The sequence below is a fragment of the Barbus barbus genome (genome assembly GCF_936440315.1).
Source record: "Barbus barbus genome assembly, chromosome: 17".
NCBI classification, from domain to species: domain Eukaryota; kingdom Metazoa; phylum Chordata; class Actinopteri; order Cypriniformes; family Cyprinidae; genus Barbus; species Barbus barbus.
This window is the reverse complement of record NC_136745.1, coordinates 27,819,440-27,844,860: the sequence shown is the minus strand read 5'-3', so window position 1 is coordinate 27,844,860 and position 25,421 is coordinate 27,819,440. Positions and strand designations below refer to the sequence as shown.

At 37.5% G+C, this 25,421-nt stretch overlaps 1 protein-coding gene across 1 annotated transcript in view; it reads right to left on the bottom strand.

The window, feature by feature from the left end:
* LOC306883388 (5-hydroxytryptamine receptor 4-like) overlaps positions 1-25,421 on the bottom strand; it is a 118,229-nt gene that overhangs the window by 81,182 nt on the left and 11,626 nt on the right. The window contains exon 2 of the mRNA XM_079438595.1: positions 203-284. Coding sequence (XP_079294721.1) covers positions 203-284 — 82 coding nt within the window. The remainder of the gene's footprint in view (positions 1-202; positions 285-25,421) is intronic.

Below are 25,421 nucleotides of genomic sequence, written 5' to 3'. Positions count from 1 at the left end.
TAAAGGAGATCGCTGAGGTGCACATATGGTCGTATATCAATGTTGCACCAAGCAAGTCAATTCAGACAAAGGCCTCAGACGGGGTTAAAACACTTATCACTTATTTATGCGTGAACCAGATCTATTTATAAACCATCTTGGGCCTCGAGGTTGGCTAAAATATGCTAAAGGAAAAGACAGATGATGTTATTGGTGCTCTAACCTCTCATTGGTATCTACTTCTTCCATCTCAGGCATCTGGCCGGTGGAACTCAGATTCATGTACCCGTAGATGCAGAGCGGCCCTGCAAAATGAGGAGAAACAGAGGTTACGGTGATGGAGCGGTCAGGACACAGCATCTGCTTTAACTCATAAATCATCAGTTTATTTCACGCTGGCTGTTGTCATGATTTGCTGTTGTAGTTTTCTATGTACAGATGACAAAAATAGCTGCTCAATGAAATCGGATCAGCCTAAATTTAAAAGGAAGAAAACTACATCAGCGGATGATGTGTGTTATCTATTAACCCTGGGATCAATGTGAGAGAACGGCTGTAACGTGGCAGGAAAAAAATTTACAACTGTTGTTGAATGTCAAGTGTCGCAGAGGAGGGTAAAATGACATATGAGCTCGGCAGCCTGTTCATGCGAAAACAAGGGATGTGCTAGAAAATTAAGTCCTTTTCAGGGGCTTAAAAGAGAAGAAAATTAATGCATCGTTTCTAGACCTTTTGACCAATGACTTTTAATGCATTATTCATGACCTTTCCAGTTCTAGTACATAAGGTATTAAAAAAATTACTTTGCAAAGAATGCACTCAAAAGGAGCAAAAATAATTTATATTCACAACAGAAATCTCCATTATATTCCAAGGCCAGGAAATTAAACAAATGTTTTGTTTCTGTATGGGAACCCTGCTGATAGACTCTCAGTTGTTACTGGTTTAACTTAGATGCTCAACAAACACTGCTGATTGCATGGGTGTGGAGAACTCAGAGTTAACGAGGTAAGAGTAACTTTAAGTCTGTTATGAACTCAACCTCCAGTGTGCCAAACAATAAGTTCAAGGCTTACATAAAAACCTTGATGGCCATATTTAAAACCAAGTTTTACTCTGCATGGTCAAGGTAAATTAGGTCACCTACTGTATCGCATTGTACTTTATGATGACATATAATCTGTTGAAAATAAATATAGCCTTTTTCCTGCATTCTCATGTGGCAGGAGGAACAATATAATCTCATTTAAAGTGATAGTTCAACCAAAAATGGAAATTCTGCCATCATTTATTCAACTTCATAATGTTCCAAACATGACATCTAATTTATGGCATATTTGAACATACATAAACACAGATCAATATCTGAATGTAAAACTTTCATGTGAACAACTTTGTCAATTAATCACAAGCAATATAGAGTATTTTTGGTGCCCTCCCCCCCCTCTCCATTTTTGTAACTCAACCGTCCCCAATCACATTCATTTTCACACTCATTCATTGTTTTTAATGCATTTCAAAAGAGGTGAAGCTGCAGTACACTAAACTGCTTCTGTAAGGAAAATCAACAAACTAAATATTTAGGCCTAAATGAAGGATTTTTATATTTAAAATTAAATTTATTTGGATTACACACTTGTTACATAATCAAAATAATAAACTTAATAGGATGCATATTTATCAGGTATGCATAAATGAAAAAGGTAACAAACGGGTAAAAATTTCCCTAATAGTAATAATAAACTGAATGTTTTAAATACACAATAACTGTCACGGTGCACACGTGAGGGAGGAACAAGGAACACGCAGACGAGGACGTAACCTCAAATCATAGTCTTTAATGAAGACATCAAGACATGGCAAGGCTGACACAGACAGGAACACCGGGGAGTAACGAGTACACCAGAAGAAATCAAACTGAACAGACTGGACTATAAATACACAGGTAAATCATAGATAACGAGACGAACACAGCTGGACAAGAATTAACTAATGATTACATATAACAAGGAAAGGAAACGAACCAAATTATAGCTTTCCATGTTATATCCACATTTTAGCTATCCATATATGATGATTTGAATAAATGCATTTTGAAAATATTTAAATAAATATATTATTTAAATGAAATCAAATAGATGCTAACAGTTTATAAACTATGCTTTTTTGAGTTTCATTAATATACTGTATGACTTACAAATATGTATTACATTATGTTTACGGTTAAAACTGTAAATTGTTCCATGGTTTTAAATGGTTGGAATTTTTATGTGCAGTTCAGATACATAAATCTTAAATTTAGACCTAAATATTTTAACTTTAATGTGTGCCATTAAAATTTGTTTTGCAATTATCTATGGAGTTTACACACAAGAAATTTCTATTTTATGAGAAAAGTTACAAACAATTTTGAAATGGGTAGAATCCAGTTTACAGCCCTTCTTATTCATTTCTAAGGTATCCACAAACACTGATTGACTTTGACAGAAATTCAGTTAGCCGTCTCCTCATAATATTTAGAACATCTCTGTTTTTCACAGAAGACAGACATATCGGTTTGGAATGACATAAATAACAAGCTATGAATAATAATAGAAATATAGCTAGTTTTCCTTTTTTTAACCTAACATGAACATTTACGAAGTTAAGAATACCATTTGTGGATAAAACTATAAGCTCTTAAGACTTCACTCAAGTTCCAAGGGCACTTATGAGAGGTTTGATTCATCCAGCTGGAGAGAGCTCCATGTCAAATGAATCGTCTTCTGTTTTCTTTCACACCTGAAACAAGGAGATTTTTAACTACAATAAGTGTCTGGGTTCGGCACATGCACAGACGTATAAATGCATGCTGGCACAATAACAGCAGCTCTGCAGTTGGGAAGCATGACCACATGAAACACAGACACAGACAGAGAGAGTGAGAGGGTCTGGTAAAGGTTTAAAGTAAATGTGGCTGGACTGGTGGGATTCTCATCATCATCAGCTCTGCCTGAGAGGAGAATTCCAGCACAAGCCCACCAACATGGATGTTACACCTCCAGACAGGACACAAGTCTAGTGGCCGGTTAGGCTATGTTTTACATTATCCTAAGTAATATCACACAAGCAACAGTCATTTACCTAAATATTAGCACCTGAGCACGATCGCAAATGTGATATTAATTTTATACAACAGTTCAACAAAGAAGAAGTTAATATTGAGTGAGTTACATTCTAGACACACTATTGTGTGTGGGTTTTTTTTTTTTTGCTAACAAAAATAGAGCCAAACAAAGGCGGATCAGAACATTTATCTCAGAGCAACACTGCGCAGTGATTCCTTCCTGAATTAATCTGTTTTTGAACAAATCATTTGAATCAATGATTCAACGATCCATTCATAAAGACAGTCACTAGCTTCCTTTCTAAATGAATCAGCCATTTTAAAGGAATAGTTTGAATGAATGGTTTAATTAATCACTCACAGGGACTTAGTGTCATATTTATTTATTCATGCCTAAACCAACCAAGGTATGAGCACAAAAACACATGCAGCAAAATATAATTTCACTATTGTTAGCAAAAAAAATCACAATATTGAGATATCATTTTTTGTCAATATCCCACACCACATCCACCATTGCATACATAAAGAGGATATGAGTTCTGACATAATCTATTAAACATAGACAGGCATGAAGAAATGACTAAAGCACCTGAAACAGCTTGCCAAATGCCATTAGTTTTAGCACAACACATGCCAAAGTCATAAAACACAGACAAGGTTTGTTGTAACTCAGAGTCCCTTTCGATTTTTATTTGCTTGCAAGTGACTTCAAAAGCCATTTAAAATGTGAGTGAATTAAATAAACCGGATGCTTATGAAAACTGAACGCTACAAAATGGGTTTGGCCCACAAGGTGCTTTCTAATCTACTCTAGAGTACCACGTAAAAACAGAGAAGAAAAAAAATAAAAAATAAATAATGTTTAAAAAAAAAAAAAAAAAGGATTTACAATTCAGCTCCTTTAGAAGCAAATCTTGACAAAAGCAGCACATATCACACAGTTTAATTCAAATATTATGTGTTTTAACCTTCAAGTAGACATATTCACAAAGGACATGCGGAAGATGCACAGGATGCACAGGATGTTAAATGTGGAGGTGTCATTTATAGCGGACAAAGAATAATGTTTCATTTTTTGCAGTGATCATTGTCTCATCTGTATAGATATACAGGATCATTGTGGTGAAAGTTTTCTTCTGTCTGCCTTTATCCGTCTCAAGTTACACTGTTGGAAGTAGTGCCGGTTTCAGACTGTGGCACATTTTGATATTGCAAGCTGGTGAAAAATGCTAGCTTTATTCTGATTGGCTGAGCATGTTAATTTCTTTGTTCCTCAAACAAGGTATCTAGCACCTGCATATTTATACAACTGTCAAATTGTAGATTTGTACTGAAATGAACTGTTTAGATGGCCCCTTCTGGTCTATGTGGGCGGTTCTTGGCCAGAGTAAACTGCAGAATTCCTATTTTATGATACACAAGACATGGCTGCATGATATAAAGTCAATATGAAACAGGACCTTTCACTCCTTTTTTTCCAAGTAAAACAGGATAGTCAACAAAGAAAAAAATTATTCAATTTTATCTATCAGGAATTGACAGGGTAATGAAAGGTAGGTGTTAGTAAAAGTGAAAAAAGTGAAGTAAAGTGACATACGGCCAAGTATGGTGACCCATACTCGGAATTCGTGCTCTGCATTTAACCCATCCAACGTGCACACACACAGCAGTGAACACACACACAGCAGTGAACACACACACACCGTGAACACACACCCGGAGCAGTGAACACACACACAGCCGTGAACACACACACAGCCGTGAACACACACCCGGAGCAGTGAACACACACAAAGCAGTGAACACACACACAGCCGTGAACACACACACACCGTGAACACACACCCGGAGCAGTGGGCAGCCATTTATGTTGCGGTGCAATTTTTATTTGGAACTGTGGGCACCAATGTTTATCTTTAAATGGACTTGAAGGCAGTATATACATGTATCAAAAAAATTAAAACTAATTTCCACAAAAATATTAAACCGCATTTCCAACATAAGAAATGTTTTCTTTGAGCAGCATATTAGCATACTGAATGATTTCTGAAGGATCATGTGACACTGAAGACTGGAGTAATGACGCTGAAAATTCAGCTTTGATCACAAGAATAAATTATATTTTAAAATACAATCAAATAGAAAACAATTATTGTAATAATATTTAACATTACAGTTTTTCCTATATGTTTGATCAAATAACTGTAGCCTTGGTGAGCAGAAGAGACTTTCAAAAACATTAAAGTATTTTACAGATCCCAAACTTTTATTATATTTTTCAATATCAGCACCAGTTTTTCCAATAGTACAAGACACTAACCAGAGTGACACACATTCTTTCACGTAGATCACAGATACCCGAGTCCTCTCAGGTAAACTCAATCTCCTGGCTCAAAACTGAAGGATCTTTTGAATTTGAGGCGCCGACTCAGCCACCCACTGAAAACTGAGAGGGCCGTTCAAACTTTCCTCCATCTCAATAAAACAGGCCTCGCTGAGTCAGCCCTCTCCAGCGGGCAGACTGAATTAACACTGGAGACCGTCTCCCAGATGTGAGGAGGGTCTCCAGCACCTGAGGTCCTCCCAGTGCAGAGCTCTGCGAGTAATGTAGAGAGAAATGGAGTGCGGAGAAAAGCTCTCCTTTCCAAATGAGACTCATCGTTATGCCTGAGGCTGTGTAACGCTCTGAGGAATTTCACATTTCATTTAAATGCAAATTTGGGGTTTAATGATGATATGGGGCATCTACTCTTTTAAACCCTTGCATCTGCCGATTCTCTGGAATGTATTTTTAGGGCCATTCATTTGTCGTTGGTTTGCTCAGATTAATGCGAGTTGTTCTATCATTTCATTTTTCACCCTTAAACTCTTAACTTTTGCTTTGTAAATTACTAATTGCTTACAATTTAATACCATAACTTGCTATAAATTGGACACTTACAGAAATATTTACAAATGTTTCTGAGAAAAGTCGATTAAATATCTTGTTTATTTTTTTATATCATGTGCTAAATACGAATACATTTTTTGTCAAAACATAGACGTGTCTGCTTGGGAATTGTTATGTAATATCTTTTTGAAGTCGGTCAATAGTGTTGAGTGCTGTAACGGGAAATAAATGATGGGAGATACAATTTCCACAATAGCGGGTACAACTTAAACTGCACTCAAAAAACACTCAGCGAGCTGTCGCTCTTTAGAGGAGACATATTAAACCACTAACCAGCAATTTCTAAGCAGTGACGCCAGTTTTTGAATGGTAGAAAAAAATAAAAAAATAAATAAAATAAGACCACTTTAATATCTTAATTATGTCTTCAAAATTTTTATTTGTCACATACACAATTATACAGAGTATAACCAGCAGTGAAATGTAAGTATATGTCTTCTTAAATATGTCTTCTTGATGCTAGTGAGATCAAATTGAGAGCAAAAGCATATTCTTATACCCATATTCGATATCTGCATTTACACTGTATACTTGGTGAAACAATCCAAGGCTGATGTACTGTAAGGATTACAGAATCTCAGACACTGTGAACTCCTGAGCTGGACAACACACACACAGTGCATTAACATACAGACATCTGCCTCCACACCCCACTGAGAGAAAATGCAAGAAAATGCCTCTCTCACATATGCATCAGTTCCTTTTCATCCACTTTTCCCCTCACCCATCTCTCCTTTCACTCAGCTCACTCAGAATGGTCAATAGAAGAATGTAATATTCTACATTAATGCAAGTGTTATTTACAGTCATGTTTGGTATCATTTGAATTGTCTCAGGGCGACTGGTACAATGGTCTCATTCTTATAAGAAGTAAACTAAAAGGTAATACAGACCCTAAGAGTTCAGAGATATGTTGCATACTATAGAGGGTGGGTCAGTTCCCAGTGGTTTTCATGCAAATTACCTTCTGTCCCAAAAGGTGCTAACTCGGCTTGATCAAAGCAAATCCAAATTGTTAGTTCCTGTCTCGAGTTTGGGGGATGTTTATTCTGGTCTGAAGTACTTAAAGAGAATGTGGCAAAAGGATCAGGGGCGATTCTGTAACCAGAAGCCCGTAGTGTGGGTCTCAATGCTCACACTATGTATTACTATAAAGTCAGGTATGCATTCTTTACTCATAGATTTATCTTTGAGAATTCGATGTTTTGTATTGATATGATTTGATCTCTTTGAATTGCTGTGGAATTGACATAATACATACAGTATTTACCTGACTGATAATAAATTGTTACATTTGACCTTATTCTGTTTTACTCTGTAATTACTGACTCTAGTAGATTACGTTGCATCCTTGTTAAAGACATGAGCAACCGAATGAACGAGTAAATATAAAGTCAAGAGTTAACTAGAATAATCAAATATCAGAATAATAAATTAGAAATGGACAAGCAATCAATTTGTATTTCAAGCTAAATACGAGGTCATAAAGAAATGGAGTCAGATTAAATGATAAAATGGAGTCAGATTAGAGTTTAATTAAAATTGAAGAACTGTGCACACTGGAAAGACCGAACATGCAGGAAACCTTCATCCACCACCGGATACCTTCCTTGGGCCGGATGCGTGGAGCCTTACAAAGTGGTGACCAGCCTCCGTGATCTCGCAACAGACGAGCAACGTCTTTCCAGCGCGAATTTCGCTTTGATTCTCACTGACGGAGAATATTGAGGTTTGAGCTTCTCCTTCCCTGTCTGCAACTGCTGCGGTAAGTTCCTTCATTTTACTTTTGTGTTGAGGGAAAGCTTTTTGCATCTCACATATAGACACATTTTTAGAACGGGTCGGTATACCCATATCTGTTTTAGACCGGAGCCGAAAAATCCGGTGGGCAAAAGAATTAGCTAGAAAACATGGCTTTTCAGGGACAGTACAGCAGCAGTGCAGATCAAGAGATCATGGGAATTCACGCCGCACACATAAAAAATATCCTTCTTCATTTAAACGATAAAGGATTAAACCTTACGTGGAAAAACAATGAAATCATATCCTGGTTTTTGGCAGGAGAAAAATTGACATCTAAATCAAAAGATAAAAAGACAACAGCTGCCATTGTCTACTTACTTCGGAAAAACGACCTAGAAACATTAGCCGAAAATGAGCGCATAATGGCGAGTCTCAGAGAAATTGAGAAAGCGCGTTCGGATGAATTACAAAAGCTTAGAGCACAGGTCGAGGCGTTTACATACGAAAGACAAGGTTGGGCAAGGAAAAGCGAAAACATGGCGAGAAAAATAGATGCGCTTCAGGAGAAACTCCAAACAGGCAGTAATTATATATCTGCTCTTGAAGAATGTTGCGACAATGTCGGATTTCCAGTGGCCGCAGTTAAGAAAGCAGCACTGGATGAGACTTTTGATCCTGATAAAAACAGCGATCATGATGTAGCCACATTAGAGAGTCAAACACGGAGAGAAACTCGTAACCGAGCTCCCGTTCAGAGACATGAACAAAGTCAGCGAAGTCCGATTATAACAAGAGCTAACGTTAAACCCAGCGAAAAGCCCTCCGCGTCAGCTAGAGTTGCTGTACTCAAAACCATGACAAACGCAAATGATGAAATAACCAAGATTAGCCGGCCACTAACATGTGAAGAGTGTTCAAAACATAAGCAGATCGTGGGAATGATGCCCAAAAGAGGGCCATTCCAACCATACTGGGAAGCACTGATGTTACAAGCCACAGTGTACAAATTAGAAACTAGAGATGTATGGCAAATCGCACTATTAACCATCCCGGAAGAACTCCGATCAAAATTAACCCCTCAAATGAAATCTGGAGACGTAGTCAAGCGAAACAATAATGAATCTGACGAGGCTATATATGAAAGATTAAAACTGGCGTTGCTAGACTTGAGAGGACCAACAAGCGCGGATTGGGGCAGGATACTAGAAATTAAACAGGGCAGCAACGAGCCGTTTGAAAAATACGCCGAACGTCTGTGGGTAACATACAAAGAACATTCCGGTCTAGAAAATACAAGCCGTGATGACGAACCGTTATTACAACTCATAAAGAACAATGCTGGCACTCCAGTCCAAAATGCATTGTCAAATGGAGTAGATCCAACTGAAAACACGTTCAGAACGATAGTGTGTTGGGGTTCAAGGATAGAACAGGGATACAACAGATGGAAATCTAGAACTTTTAGTTCAGAGAAAGCATGTGCTACTACTCAAGATAGCGTGCCAGTTTCAGTCCTTAAGGTGATGCAACACCATAATAGCACAGAGTCATGTACCAGAATGCATGGTGTAAAGGAAGCATTAGGGAGTCATAAAAAACCTCAAACTCCAGGAGAACACAGCAGACAACTGTATGGTGAAGACAGCAGGTTTTGTAGTTCCTGTCTTAAAACAGGCCACACAGAGGAAAAATGTTGGTCACTGGGAAGAGGTAGACCTCCACCTTATTTTCTGAAACATAGGATATCACCTTCTAAAGGCGAAGACCAATTGTTTATATGTAACAAGTCATCCTCATGTAAAACTCTTTGTGAGGTAACTGCATTGCTGATGCAAGGCCTCCAGATGTTGACTTCACTTGCTAGTGGGTTAGCAGCTTACTAGCGATGACTTTAATATGTAAACATCCCAGTTTCAATGATCTTGTTTGAATTTTCAAATTTGTAATTGTGCTAAACACAATGTGCGCATGCTACACACATTATAGTTGTTTGTGCTACTACATGTGCACATAGGCTAGTTAAGTTTATTCTTTATGAAACACATGACTGCTTCACTGTAAGTGTACGAAACACTTAGGTTTAAGGTTGTAGATGCTACATACATACTAGACCGTGTCTCTTGTGTGAAATTAGAATAACTGTAATACTGGAATTGCATAGCAATTTTAAGTTACATGTGTGTGTCTATGTTTAATTTGTTTATCTTGATTGGTCAGTTTAACCAGATACAGGAGCATAGAATTGCCATGTGGCCACAGAGTGATTTCACAATTGTCTTAATGAAAATGATCAGCAAGACTAAATGAAACAAATAGTCCTTTGAAAACATAAAAACAGTGATTGTGCATTGCATCAGCTCTGACCTGCCTTTCCATATTTAAATGAATTAACACGTGAATTCTATTTGTGACAACTTAGATCTTGTTGCAGATTGATATGCTATGCTACCCAGTGCCAAAAGGGAGGAGTTGGGTTTTCATTTTAATAAGTGTGGCACAAGCGAATGCAAACCAATTCACTCGTCGCTGGGTAGCACCAACCAAAATTTTAACCACCCAATCTTCTAAATTTTCTAGAAAAATGCTAAAAGGGAGGTGAAAAATACTCAAAATTAACTGTGGTTCTCTCAGTATTTGGTTCTGTTTCAGGTTGACCACTGCAATTCCTTGAAAGTGAGATACCAGGAAGGCACCTGATGCCAGCTGCATCAAGCCAGGACGGCGGAATTGTTAGAAATAACCTGAAATTGCAGGAGATGGGTGCAATAACACTTCAAGAGGCCAGTCACATCTCACAATAGCACACTACCACACAAATATCTACATGGCCTTTCCGGATTAGCACCGGAACTAAATTTTTGCAACACAGATTGTTATAGATTAGACTTCACCCATCTCCCAGACATGAGCACAGAACACAAATCTACACCATCGCATCATCACCTCATCTAGACTGTCCAGTCTGAACACTGCACACCACAGAAAACAATGATGGCTTAGATTCCAAATGTGGTACCCCACTAAAGATCTATTGTCCATCTTCACACTGACAGAAACACATAGATTCTCACACATAGGACTTAGTTAATCCCATGATGGCAGTCTCAGAAAGACACACATAATAGTTATGATTTACAACCATCTGCCAACCCATGGAAAACATAATACATCTGTATGGCTACTGTCACAAATCGATGATGTATAATTCTGAATGCAGAGTCAAATCTGCCATGAAAATTCAAAAGATTTAAACTTTCTGATTGTTATTGGGATGTTTTGACAAACCAGAGGGCCCGCTGGTTTCCCAACACATCACTAATAACAGAAATATTATCAAAATGATTAAATATGAAGTGTTGGCACTTCTGTTCATTAACTACAAAATTTACAACTTGACTATCGAATTGCCATCGAATGTGACGTAGCTTGTATAACATACACATACACACACACACACATATACACACACACATACACACACATTGCCATCGAATGTGACGTAGCTTGTATAACACACACATACACATACACACACATATACACACACACACACACACACACACACACACAATTACAAAGGATCCAGGATCTCCATTCTCGTACCTAAGCACACTTTAGATCACTACCTTGAAATCTTAGGTGACTGTGCATTGGAGAATTATATGTATGTCTACACCTTTGTAATTGGGATTGAATATTAATTATTACTTTCATATGTTTTAATGATGCATACCATTTTTATAAACATGTAAGGTACACTGACTTTTTGCTACTTTTCATATAAGCCACTCAGACCAAGCATTCTGTAATTCCACTACCATTAAAAATCCATCAGAGCGGTAGTGAGGATTTGGCTGTTTTAAAATGAGACCTCAAATGACACCAGAGACCCAATGTACCATTCGCACTTGTTGACATATTATGTTTTTGCCTTGTTATATGTTCTTGTGCCAAATCTCACAGCTTTCTACATCGAGTTCATCATTGGTCAATCGTTGAGCCATTAAGATGCTGTTTAAGTGTCTCACACAAAGCAGTATGTAACCAGCGAGAACCCTTCACCTAGTGAAATCTGCCCAGAAATCTGCACAATTGAAGGTGACGAGATTCAACAAAAGAGGCAAGGAAGTCCTAGGGAGGTGTTACTACAGACAGAGATTTCTCCATGATGGAACGACTCAAGAAATGAAAGGATGCACACGTGTTGTTCTCAACCAGACAGGTGAAACCCTGAACCCGTTCATCTACCTGCTGAGTTCAAGCTACATGCACCTGCTGAGACTGGTATACACAAAGGCCTTTCTAAAGGCATCCACAGCTGCAAATACTACATCACAAGGACCACAACAAGTGTCTGACAAGTGACCTCGTCGGGAATCATTTGGAATTGACCCACGTGGTCAGAGGGAGGAATCTGTAAGGATTACAGAATCTCAGACACTGTGAACTCCTGAGCTGGACAACACACACACAGTGCATTAACATACAGACATCTGCCTCCACACCCCACTGAGAGAAAATGCAAGAAAATGCCTCTCTCACATATGCATCAGTTCCTTTTCATCCACTTTTCCCCTCACCCATCTCTCCTTTCACTCAGCTCACTCAGAATGGTCAATAGAAGAATGTAATATTCTACATTAATGCAAGTGTTATTTACAGTCATGTTTGGTATCATTTGAATTGTCTCAGGGCGACTGGTACAATGGTCTCATTCTTATAAGAAGTAAACTAAAAGGTAATACAGACCCTAAGAGTTCAGAGATATGTTGCATACTATAGAGGGTGGGTCAGTTCCCAGTGGTTTTCATGCAAATTACCTTCTGTCCCAAAAGGTGCTAACTCGGCTTGATCAAAGCAAATCCAAATTGTTAGTTCCTGTCTCGAGTTTGGGGGATGTTTATTCTGGTCTGAAGTACTTAAAGAGAATGTGGCAAAAGGATCAGGGGCGATTCTGTAACCAGAAGCCCGTAGTGTGGGTCTCAATGCTCACACTATGTATTACTATAAAGTCAGGTATGCATTCTTTACTCATAGATTTATCTTTGAGAATTCGATGTTTTGTATTGATATGATTTGATCTCTTTGAATTGCTGTGGAATTGACATAATACATACAGTATTTACCTGACTGATAATAAATTGTTACATTTGACCTTATTCTGTTTTACTCTGTAATTACTGACTCTAGTAGATTACGTTGCATCCTTGTTAAAGACATGAGCAACCGAATGAACGAGTAAATATAAAGTCAAGAGTTAACTAGAATAATCAAATATCAGAATAATAAATTAGAAATGGACAAGCAATCAATTTGTATTTCAAGCTAAATACGAGGTCATAAAGAAATGGAGTCAGATTAAATGATAAAATGGAGTCAGATTAGAGTTTAATTAAAATTGAAGAACTGTGCACACTGGAAAGACCGAACATGCAGGAAACCTTCATCCACCACCGGATACCTTCCTTGGGCCGGATGCGTGGAGCCTTACAGTACTAATCTGGGAAAGCACCACCTGAGGGAATATCTGATCTGAGCACTTTCATGACAGATGCAAATCTGATTTATTTCCACAAATGAATAAGATCTGAGAATGTCAAAATCCATGTGCTTTTTCCTTCTTACATCTGTGCCACATGGGAGGAGAAAAAAAAAATGGAATTGGGTCACTTGAACCAATGTAAAAGCGGCCAATATGAAAACAAACATTTCACAACAAATACTTCCAAGATCAAATTATAAATTTTGTAGCTCTAAAATTAGCTCTAAAACTTAGGCTAACAGCAAAAATCCACATCCGATAGTTTTTCTGGGTTGCTGTAGAAGTATTGTTCCTTATTAGCGTGTGTTAATTTCAACATTCACAAACAGATTTTTACATTTTCAAGTTATTTCTGTTAGCATAAGTTAATGAACTATGAACGACGCTTCTTTTACATCTCTTGTATCACACTGCTGTGCTTTTGCTCGTTTCATTCAAACATTGCTATCATCTTGTGCTTCAGTAAAATGCAAACCAGAGGACTTCACTGTCTGTTAGTAGCTGTGTTTGTCTTGTTGCTAGAAATCGTTTTGTACAATGTAATGTATGTAAGATAAAGAGGTAAAATTTTAAAATGCATTTAATGTCCTCATCTTTATTTATGCTGTGAAAAGCTGTGTATTTAGTAATAAGTGAAAGTGACGTGACATATGGCCAAGTATGGTGACCCATACTCGGAATTCGTGCTCTGCATTTAACCCATCCAACGTGCACACACACAGCAGTGAACACACACACAGCAGTGAACACACACACACACTGTGAACACACACCCGGAGCAGTGGGCAGCCATTTATGCTGCGGCGCACGGGGAGCAGTTGGGGGTTCAGTGTCTTGCTCAAGGGCACCTCAGTCGTGGTATTGAGGGTGGAGAGAGCGCTGGACATTCATTCCCCCCACCTACAATCCCTGCCGGCCGGAGACTCGAACCCGCAACCTTTGGATTACGAGTCTCTAGCCATTAGGCCACAACTTCCCCGACTGTATATTGCTATATTATATATCTTGTCTGAACTTCAAGGCTCAAAGCCGTTTGTTAGGAACAGTTTTTCTTTGCAGAAGCTTTGCGTTTAAAGAGCTAATTAAATATTTAATATCAAAATAATTCAAATCAATATTTCGTGTCTAATTATTAAATATTTATTATAATTATTTCAGAAAATAAACCCATTCAGGGTGATGCCAGACCCCTCTGCTTCACATCGGGGTCCTGATCACAATGTCTGGGTTTATTCTGCGAAAACAACCGACTAGATGTACATTATCCCTTACATTGTATATGATTATACATAAAATAGCAATAAATGTTCTGTGAGGGCTTCCATTGGCTATGACTGAAAGTATAAGATGACTCGTGCACAGAAAATTTGACCTAGATGAATTGGAACACTTCAACTGGATTTTATAAATGTATGTAAATAACTTCAAGTGTGTTAAATCCTCTACATTTAACTGAGAGACATTCAAGTTGATGGGAAATAAAAATGTATTTTCTGATTTAAACACAACTTTGAAATATTAAGCATTAATATATGACAAAATAAATAGATTATAATAAACCAACAGAATAAGATTTATTATAATAAAAGATTTAAAACATCCTCTGACAGCATATGCTAAAACAAGGACATTATTTTCAGGGGAAATAAATACAGTGCTGTGCTACTCACCGACTATATATTAGGAATAAAAATGGCCTGTCAAAAGCAAACAGTAGCACAGCTGAACTTTTCAGTGAACAAAGTCATTTCTCCAGTCTGAGATTAAATACAGCTTTGACTTATCCTCCTAGTAAAGTCCAGATAGGGCACACATCTCTGCTTTAAAAGACTTTCATTAGACATTCAGCATGTAGTCTTGGTAAATTAGCCAGTAACACAGATCCTACTGCTTTCTAGAGAGGCCTGTAAATAGTCCTGCCTTGCGCCAAAATCAAGTCATTTCTCTGAGAACAATATAGTTTCCGTGTCTAATTCAATAGAGGATGCCATGGTTTTACAATCTTAACACCCCTAGTATTTTACGACCAATTACGCCCGTCTGGGTTCCTTGATGTGTCAGAGGCTGAGAGCAGAGTCCAAGGACTCCCATACTGTGTATCGTTTCCTTTGCGCAAACCACCTTCACCGACCACACACTCTACTGTAGGCCATGAGATTATAAAAAAAACAACCTCTGGCTGTGTTTCAAAATACTACAAACACAGAGAACACACATGGGCATCAAAGATATATTTGAATTGTTCTGACTTTTGAAGCATTCAAGTAGGGCGAAATCGTGGAATCCAGTCACAAAAATATAATTCATTGTAGTGTTTAATGCAAATTATCACAGGATTTTGGATGAATAATTCAAAAGTAGGGCTGTACACTTAATCAAATCGTGATTTGGATTAGTATCTGTGAATAATACAACAATACAAACACTACTGAAATATGAAGTCTGCATATTCTGTGTCTGTGTGAATGAATGCCGCATTTTTGTCTTGTTGTGTTAAACCTTTAATAAATTGTTGTTAAAATGTATGTGTTTCATGATTTCTTTTTTCTGTTAACAACTGTTTATTGAATTTTATTCTGTGGAACAGAGGTACAAAACAAAAAGCAGCTGTACAAATTTAGAACCCACCCCAACCCATCTCACCCCCTGGTAGACTTAAAAAATAAATAAATAAAATAAAATAAATAAATAAATCAATAAATAATTTTTACAAAGATTTTAGGAAAGAAGACACAACATTAAAAGCTGAATGCCATGATTTAACAGTTTTCACGTTAGATCCATGTATACGAGAAGTAGAGAGTTCCATTGAGATAATGTCCAACAAATACACCGTTCAGGTTCGTCTGTCCATTGTGTGAGGAGGATTCCAACGGTTGACCAGCAATTTTTTGTGCTGTTGTGAGAACAGCTAACAGTAAAGATTTTTGTTGGACGGACAAGGTGAAGTCCCAAAAGTCATTCATGAAAAAATGGCAGAGTCAAACATATCTCAGTACCCAACAAATATGATCCAGTGAGAGTCCAAAAAGGTGAGAGAGAGGGGCACTCCCAAAAAAAAAAATGCAAAAACGTGCCTAAAACTCCTTGGGAACAGAGATTACACTTAGGAGAAGACGACAGATTCATATAAAAACGTTTCATTGGAGTCAAGCAAACCCTATGCAGCAATTTCCAATGAATCATTTGGTGATTAGGGTGTTTAGAAGACAATTTAAACATACCCCATACCTGAGCCCAAACAGTAGTAATAGATAAAGGTTTGCATGAATGCTCAAGAAGAAAGAGATAGATGACTGAAGCAGAGGAGGGTGATTCCTCAGAAGGAAGGATTAGTTTGTGCAAAGGGTGAACAGGGAGTTGAGAGTTCCAAAGCACCCCATACGCCTGCAGGGCCGATCTAATGCGCAAATACATAAAAAAAGGAGGTGCCTGGCAGATTATATTGATTATATTTAAACCACTATCATCATAGATATCTCCCATAGTGTTTACTTTACTATGAGTCCATTGCGGAGAATGAAATGGAGTGCTGCCTGACAAAAGGTTATTATTGTGGAAAATAGGCGAATGCCTATGCCTTTTTGTAGCTAGTTGTGAACGTCTTTCAACATCCCTCCATGTGGAGAGGAGGTGGGTTACAATGGGACCAAACCGAGAATTACACTTCCTAAGTGAAACTCCTGAAAAAACAAGATGCATCAATTTATGCGGATAAACAATAGATTCCTCAATTGCTCTCCAAGACACAGAAGCGTCAGGATCAAAACAAACTGCTAAAGGGCAGAGGGAAAAGGCTTGAGCGTACAGCCGGATCTTTATCTTTTTTTAACAAGAGAGAAATAACAGCTATATTAATGGATGGGTGAAATGAGCCTTGAGTAACTGAAAAGTTTATCATATCTTACATGAGGGGTCTAAATCTGACCAAAAAGTAGTATACAATTCGATTTGAATGCCATCTGTGACTGGGGATTTCCCCTTGTTCATATATCGAATTGCTAACTCCAGCTCCTGAAGAGAGATCGGTTCAGCCAGGTATTCCGAATCTGAATCTGACAGCCTGGGTAAATCAAGGTTGGACAGAAAAGATGCAAAAGAGTCAGGGTCACCATCAGCGGAAGAAGTATAGAGGTTAGTTTAAAAAGAGTGAAAGGCGATATTAATGTCTTTTGGGTCTGTCATAATGAGCCCAGATTGGGATTTCCCTGCTGAAATATTAGCAAATTTTTCATTGTTGCGTAAATTTAGGGCTAAAAGGTGGCTTGGTCTACTCCCTTGAAAATCATAATTCTGCCTGGATCCTTGGATCAGGAATTCTGCCCTGGTTCTCAGTAATGAATTGAGTTCGGACCTAACCGCCATGATTTTACTGAGTGTATTGTCTGAGAAACAACGCTGATAATCTCTAGTCAGATTCTGGAGCTGTGATCTTTTTGTGTCGGTTTTTCTGAAGGAAAGAGGCATATGAAATTTAGTTATTCCTTATAAATCCTTTAACCGCATTCCAAAGTGTTCGAGGATCATCAGCTGAACCTTGGTTCATTTCAATAAACCCAGCAAATGTATTTCTGAATTGACTGCAAAAGTTTTCATCCTGTAACAATTTAGGGTTAAATCGCCATCTAGTGGCACGAGATAGCTGAGGGATCAAAGATAATTTGCACAAATTTCCATCATGATCGGACAGAGATAGATATCGGCATCACGAACAGCTGAAGATAAAGAAGTAGAAATGAAAATATAGTCAATTTGCGAATAGGATTTATGAGTAGCAGAACAGAAAGTTAAAGACTTAGCAGAAGGGTTTAATAAACGCCAACTGTCCACCAACGAGGATGAGGTTAAACATTGCCGAAGTTTGTCAGAACACAAAGCTTGAGAGTGATTCCTTTGGTCCAGATCTATCTAGGATATGCAACATTACAGAATACATATCTGCACCCAATACAATTTCAAAATCTGAAAACTTCAAGAGATAGGTTGACAAAACAGAGAAAAAAGCAGGGTCAGGAGTACAAGGGGCATAAACTGAGAGAAATACAATATTCCTATTCTCCACTATTGTTTTTATATGTGTTATTCTACCATCTGTATCACAAGCTTTCTCTAAAATAGTAATATTTAAAGGAGAAAATTGTGGATGCCAGCGTCTCTTATCTCCTTCCTAATTGGCGCAAATGCACTTCATCTTTTTGCGGTGACCGGAGATTAATCTGGAAAGAAAGACAGCGTTGCTCCATCTGAAATTTTCACCAGGGCATGAAATCTGGCGGCCTGCAGAATGAGCTCCCTGTCCGTGTACCGCAGCAGTTTAAAGATGAAAACCCATGGTTTGGCGCGATCTGAGGAGAGCCTTGTGTACACACAATGCGCTCGCTCCACTTCAATCTCTTTGTCTGCCAGAGACGGGAGCCACGTCGGTAGCGATCTTTTCAAAAAGCCCATAGGGTCGTCCTTTTCGGAACCTTCAGGCAATCCGACCAGACGCAGATTGCTGCGCCTATTGCGATCCTGCAAGTCCACAACCTGTTGCTCGAGCGCGGCTACTCGCCTATCGTGATCTGTGACAAGTTTCTTTTGTTCTCTCATCTCCCCTGTAAGAAGATCCAATTTAGAGCATAGCGACTGAACAACTGACATCTGAGAAGCGAACTCGTTCCGCATCGCCGTCAACTCGGTTCTTAGAATGTCCTCAAAGTGTGTAACAGTGTTCGCCATCTTGTCCATCATATCGCTTGCAGTCGGTGGCTTGAATTTCTTCTTAATCGGAGAAGCCGATGGAGACAACCCATCAGGTAAAGCACCACCAATGAATAAAACTTAAAGCAAAACAGAAAAATCAGCAAAAAGAGGCCAAACGTATGACTAGGTTCATGAGCACGTCATGTGACTCTCCCTGTGTTTAATGATTTTAATGAATTCGAAGTTTTTAAATTACTCAAATTAGTCCAGAAAAATTTAAATGGAAAAACAGAATTTAAAAAAAAAAAAAAAGGTATTTAGGAAAAAAATTCAATGGATTTTGGGAACAATGAAACAAATTTAAAAGTGCCCTATTCTAGCCTAGTGTGCTCCCTTAGTAGACATCATTTTTGGGCATCATAGCTCCGCCATTTCGGTCACTGACCAAATCTGAATCAGCATTTTTGGGGGATAAATAGAATGTTATGATGCCCAACAAATGCTGCTTAGCTGGAAGCTGAATGAGCTTTGAAACACAGCCACTGATGGCAGGCACTCTGAACTTTATGAACAAGACAAGATCCAGAGCAAACAGAAACTCCATGAGAGACACTAGGTGACGAATTATTCATCACAGCGGCGAGTCTTTCTGAAAGCATGTCTTCTCAGTGGGTTTTAACTCAAGATGGACTGTCATCCTGTCCTCAAAAGTCCAGTGAAAGGCATTTGAGAAGTAGAAACATGTTTCTTTGCATCTTGCAGTTGCTTTATGGTTCAGTTGGTCAACACAAGGGAGTCCTTGCTGTGATAAATTCACTTTCTTGTGCATGAACTCAAGGCAAGCTGTTTATTTTGATCTGCACCCACTTATGTATACGCTGAACTGAAGTAAATGCTTTCACAGATTATATTCCTCAAACAGACCCCAAAGAAAAAACCTTAATAATAAAATAAAATTATAAACACAGACAAATGGGATTGTTCCAATACTGCAATTACTGCCTCGGGCAGGCAGGCAGGCAGAGAAAATTAAATGCTGATTTGAAATGAGCATGCTGATTGTCTTGCATCTTAAACGGATAAAATGGATAAGGTGAACCAAAAAAGTAATGCTCTCTCAATGTCCTCTGGCCAGATTACAACCTTGCAAAATGTGAGAATGAATTAGTGTCACATTCCTCCGTGAGTCTGTGTAGTCAACAAATTTCCTCTGAGAACACACTCATTTTACTATTCGGTTAACCAAACGAGACTGTCCATGAGGGAACTCATCTGTTATTTGATCCACTTATTATTTTGCAGTAACGTGTGAACCCTTGTGAAAAAGAAGTGTGCTTAATTGCAGTAAAAGTGCACTTTTTGTGTACTTCAATTATTAAAGGTATACTTTTTAAAAAGTGCACTTGCAGATAATATAATATAATATAATATAAATTAAATGCCACTTAAGTTAACTTAAAGAGAGTACACTTTAATGACAATAGGTCTTAACATACTTAAGTGCACTTTTTAAAAATGCCCTTTATAATGTATAATTAAGTATTTTACATAATTATGATTTTATTGTGTTTTAAATAAGTACAATTATTTTGATACATTCATCAATATACTATACTATACTATGTAAAATCATTTATTTTAATTTCAACTTAAGTGTGTTCTTCAAAATTACTTTTGTTAATGTATTTTAAATGTATTTAGTCTATAATATATACTATGTGCATTAATGCACTTTAAATTAATTTTTCTTCTAAACTTAAATACACGTTCTTATACTTAGGACTTTTAGTTAGGTGAATGAGTCATGAATGAGTCTAACAATAGTCTTTGGTCTAACTACAAAATGAATTAGGACAACTTGAACTTGAGCAGAAATGAAAAGCCTGAAATAACATGTAATCACGCACAAAGTATCTCTTCTGTTTTATGTGCATGTGCCAAAAATACTACATCATGATGGCGCGCTACTTCAGCAGAGTTTGAAAAATGCACTGCACGCCATGTTTCTGTAATCGGGACGCGTGGGATCTTCGTTGATCAAACGAGAACAGAGGAGCAGTGTGTTTGGATGATTACAGATGAGACTTTCTGTACTGCAGAAAATTAATCAAGTAAGTATATCTTGATATAAGCTTTCTTTATTCTTAATTTAGTCTTGTCATTCCTGCGACTTTCACACCCGGCAGTTCTTGCTATATGGACTCATGAATTAATCGTGTCCTATAATTTACTGTATCTATGAATGCATTCTGATATCAGAATGTTATTGTGTGTGTGGACCAAGAAATTTGGCTGCTGAAAATACAATAACGTATTTTAACTAAACAAATTAAAATTCTATTTAACGCTACTGAACAAAATTCAAAGATCCGATCTTGTAATATTTAATGTATTTAATAGATCAACAGTAATATTCAAAATATCAGCCACCTCTAGAAATAATGTTGTTGTATGTGTTTTTGTTTGTTAGTTTATTTTTTTGGCATTTGAAGAGCGAGATTACTGGTTGTGTTTGTAATATGTACTATTTTTGTACTTATATGGAGTTATTTATTTTGCAGGATCAGTACAGATTTGTTACTGGAGATACAGTGTGGAAACAGGTGATGTTAGAAGTAAGTCAGCTTACCCTGATCACACATTACAAGCTAAATGTGCTATATTAACTCATTATTCCTATGGATTTTAAATGCTTTGAATCTTTTCCATTTGCAAGTAATATATTCCCACCTGTGCATTTACAGATCCCCCTCTAATCATCATATATTTCACAGGTAACACACCAAAGGAAGCGAGCTGCAGCTTTGCTGTGTCAGTTGTGGTAAATACAGGAACATTCTTCATGAAGATGTGCGAGAGAATCTTGCAAGGCAAGATGAGGGGGAAAAAATTAAGGTTCTTTCTTCATTTTCATAGATTTTGGGAAATGTATCTATATTTGGGTAAATGATAAAGTTATGTTTCATGCCCTGTAAAGTAGGAATTAAATTTTTTTGTAAAAATGTTATTTTTAAAGCCCAGTGTCAGTGAAGATGGTGTGATCAGGAAATCTGGTATTTGTGGGAAATCTGAAGGAACATCTCCCAGCATTCTACTACGATGCTTCCCTGATGATTGAGGTAATTCACCTCTTAGGTGATGCAGATGTGGTCAAAAGTTTACATACACCTTGCAAAATAAACTGCTTCATCAGAGCAGAAATTGCAATTTATGAATGAGTCTACCCTTCTACCCTCTTACTGCTTAAATTATTAACATTTTGCAGATACTGCAAGGTGTATATAAACTTTGGACTGCAACTGTGTCTATTGCTTTCACTCAACTGAACCATTTATAATGACTGGATATGTTTTATAACTTCTATCTTTCCTCAAGGACATTTTTCTGACTTCCCTGCCTCTTTGGAACAGAGACTGTGGAGAGATGGTGTGCAGCTTCATTACATTCAAAGTTTACTGCCGATGAAGAGCTTCTGGGACTCTGACAAACACCACTTCCCAGTGAGTTCATTTGGAGTTTTTAGTTTATTTTTTATTAATGACTTTATTTATTTAGTCAAACTTGCATTCACTAATGCTGGAGTAAGATTTTAGAAGAAACCTTTCGGTCCTGTTTAATGTTTTCCTGGTTTCACGGAAAGGGCTTAGACTGAGCCAAGATTAGGCCATAGTTCAATAAGGACATTTAAGTAATTTTCATTAACATGCCTTAGAAAAACATTACTGGTGTGCATCTTGAGACAAAACAAAGGCACTGATATTTTTAAAGATCAGTCAGTGCAAGTTTCTTTCAGTTGAAACAGCTCAGAATTACACTTTAGTCTGGGGCTGGCCTTAAGCCTTGTCTGTGAAATTGAGGGTACCATTAACACAGTTTTGTAATGTTTTACAATAAGGTCTCATTTTTTTTTGTATTAAGTGTGTGTGTGTGTGTGTGTGTGTGTTTGTGTGTTAGTAATCCTATACGTTATGGAGGCCCAATGACTCCACAAGGATAGTAATACCAGTAAATTTTGACCTTGTGGACATTTTTAGGTCCCCAATGAGGAAACGGGCTTATACATCATACAGAATGATGTTTTCTATGATGGTGAGATTAGGTACTTTTGTATGTAAGTGATTTTGCTTTGTTCTCCAGACTCTAATAAGTGAGTTAAAGTGTTGCAGCTGTGTGGAGTGTTGGGTTTTTCTTGTGCATCAGCAAAACGCATTTTTGTGTATTTGTTTTAGAGATTTTGTCAATAAATGTAGTGGGTTTCCATTTTGTGTTTATATTGATTGTAACTACGCAATTAAGAGATTTTTTAAATAAAATTAAATAGCCTATACTAAATTTTTTTTTTTTTTTTTTTAAATTTCAACTTCATTGCCAGAGATATATAACATTGAAGTACATTGAAATTACATGTAAGTATATTTTAGTTCACATTAATTACTTATTGAGAAGTACATATTTACCATATTTTAAAGTACATATAAAATATGTAAAATATGTATCTTTTTCACAAGGGATAGCAAGATTGAAGTAATGTAATTCATAGAATTGTCTGAAATTCATTTCAGAATGTTTGCAGTCATCATTTGCACACTGCTCTGTCTAGGGTTGCCAGCGTTTTACAACCAAAAATGGTAAGGAAATGCAAAACGGGCAGTATGGAAATGTTGTTACATAAATGAAAGGTTCTGTATGTAATGTTTTGCAGATATTTAGGAAGCATAGTTCACATACTTGCTTCTCTGATAAACAATTCTAGAGCCAATTATTCTACTTTGAAATGTGTTCAGTGTCGGAATGTCTGTTTTTGTTTTGGTCTGTGTGACTCCACCCACACAGTGTATTGCAGCCATGAAAGCGATTGCCGATTCAACCCGGCCTAAAATGCCTCGGCATCCATCTAAAAGCTCTGTGACCAGAGGAATATTAAAACATCGATAAATCAACTCATCAACTTACAGTGTAAAGCTCATCATTAATCTGGCAACCCTTGTGATGATCAAGTCTGAGGAGGAGGGGTGGGATAAACGGCTCTCTCTAATATTTTTAATTTGGACTGCAGAACTCATTTCACCCTCTAGCTGTCAATATTACATACTGCATCTTTACATGTGGTGGAGATAGTGAAATTTGCCGAAACATGCTGAAAATTTTTTGTTGAGACAAATTTCACAGCTATCATTTTTTCCAGAATTTCACAGAAATACAGCTTGATTGGGAAGAACACTCAATTTGAAATGCAAATTCGTTTTCATTGTCTTCACTGACACCTAAAAACACTATTTCTGAGGCAAATTGTAGTTTGTGGATCAGAGGATCAGTTAACTGATATTTTGGAAATTTTCATATGAAACCTTAAAAAATATATAATAATGTTTCAATACAAGATTTTATTACAAGACATATTTAAAGGGTTAAAAAATGGAAATCTGTTTTAGTAAAGAAAAAAAAAAGCGATGTCCTGCCTAAAGCCCAAAACACACTGCACAATTTTAGCAATCCTATAAGATATGTCACACTGTGCGACATGGATCTAATAAACTTGGCTACGACATGTGTGCAGACTGTACGTTGAGGACACCTTTGACTCGTACGCTAAGACGTACATTACTACAGAAGAAAAAAAACATTATCGGCGAGCGCTAGTGGTAAACAAAAAGAGCACGATAAATCACACTTCAGCATTTGTATTTTTTATGTGTGCTGAAAAAAAGTGGAAGCGGTGAAAGAGGAAGGGATAAGAGCTTAAGGTAAGCAGTTTTATGTTTTAGCGCCATGTCACATTTTTATTGGTTGGTCAGTAAACGTGAATCGTACCAGCAATCACACTGTGCGATGATCATGCTGTATCGTAGGCTATCTTTGGTCGGAAGACCATGAAAACAGCCATCTTTGAACCTTTCTCACTGTACAACACAAGACCACAGATTAGGAGCTACGATCACAGAAATCAACACGATTGTTTCACGATGTCAACCTTTCGTCTGGGACAGCCGAAAATCGTGCAGTGCTTAACACAGGACACTTTGCAAATTAGGCTTGTTGTCATTCACACCGACCCTGCAATCTAGCACAAATTTGAGAGTTGACTATTTATGTGTCCTTTATTGTGAATGTCTTTTGTAATTTTCTGTCATTTCATTTTAATTCATGGAGGGTTTAATAATAGCAACCATGTTTCTGAGCTCTCCTGTCTACTGAGCTGAGATCTCAATTTACAGGCATTGAAGGTGAACTCCTGCCGGTTTCATACATCAGTGAACGTGAAGAACCACTGACGTCAGGACAGATATTGCTCTAGCTAGCCTGCCTGCCTGGATTGAAACGGCAGACTAATGCCAGAGTGATATATTTTAAAATCAATCCTGTTGTCCTTTACTCAGTAGGTTTACTGCAGATGTTTAGCTTGTGTAGTGGAG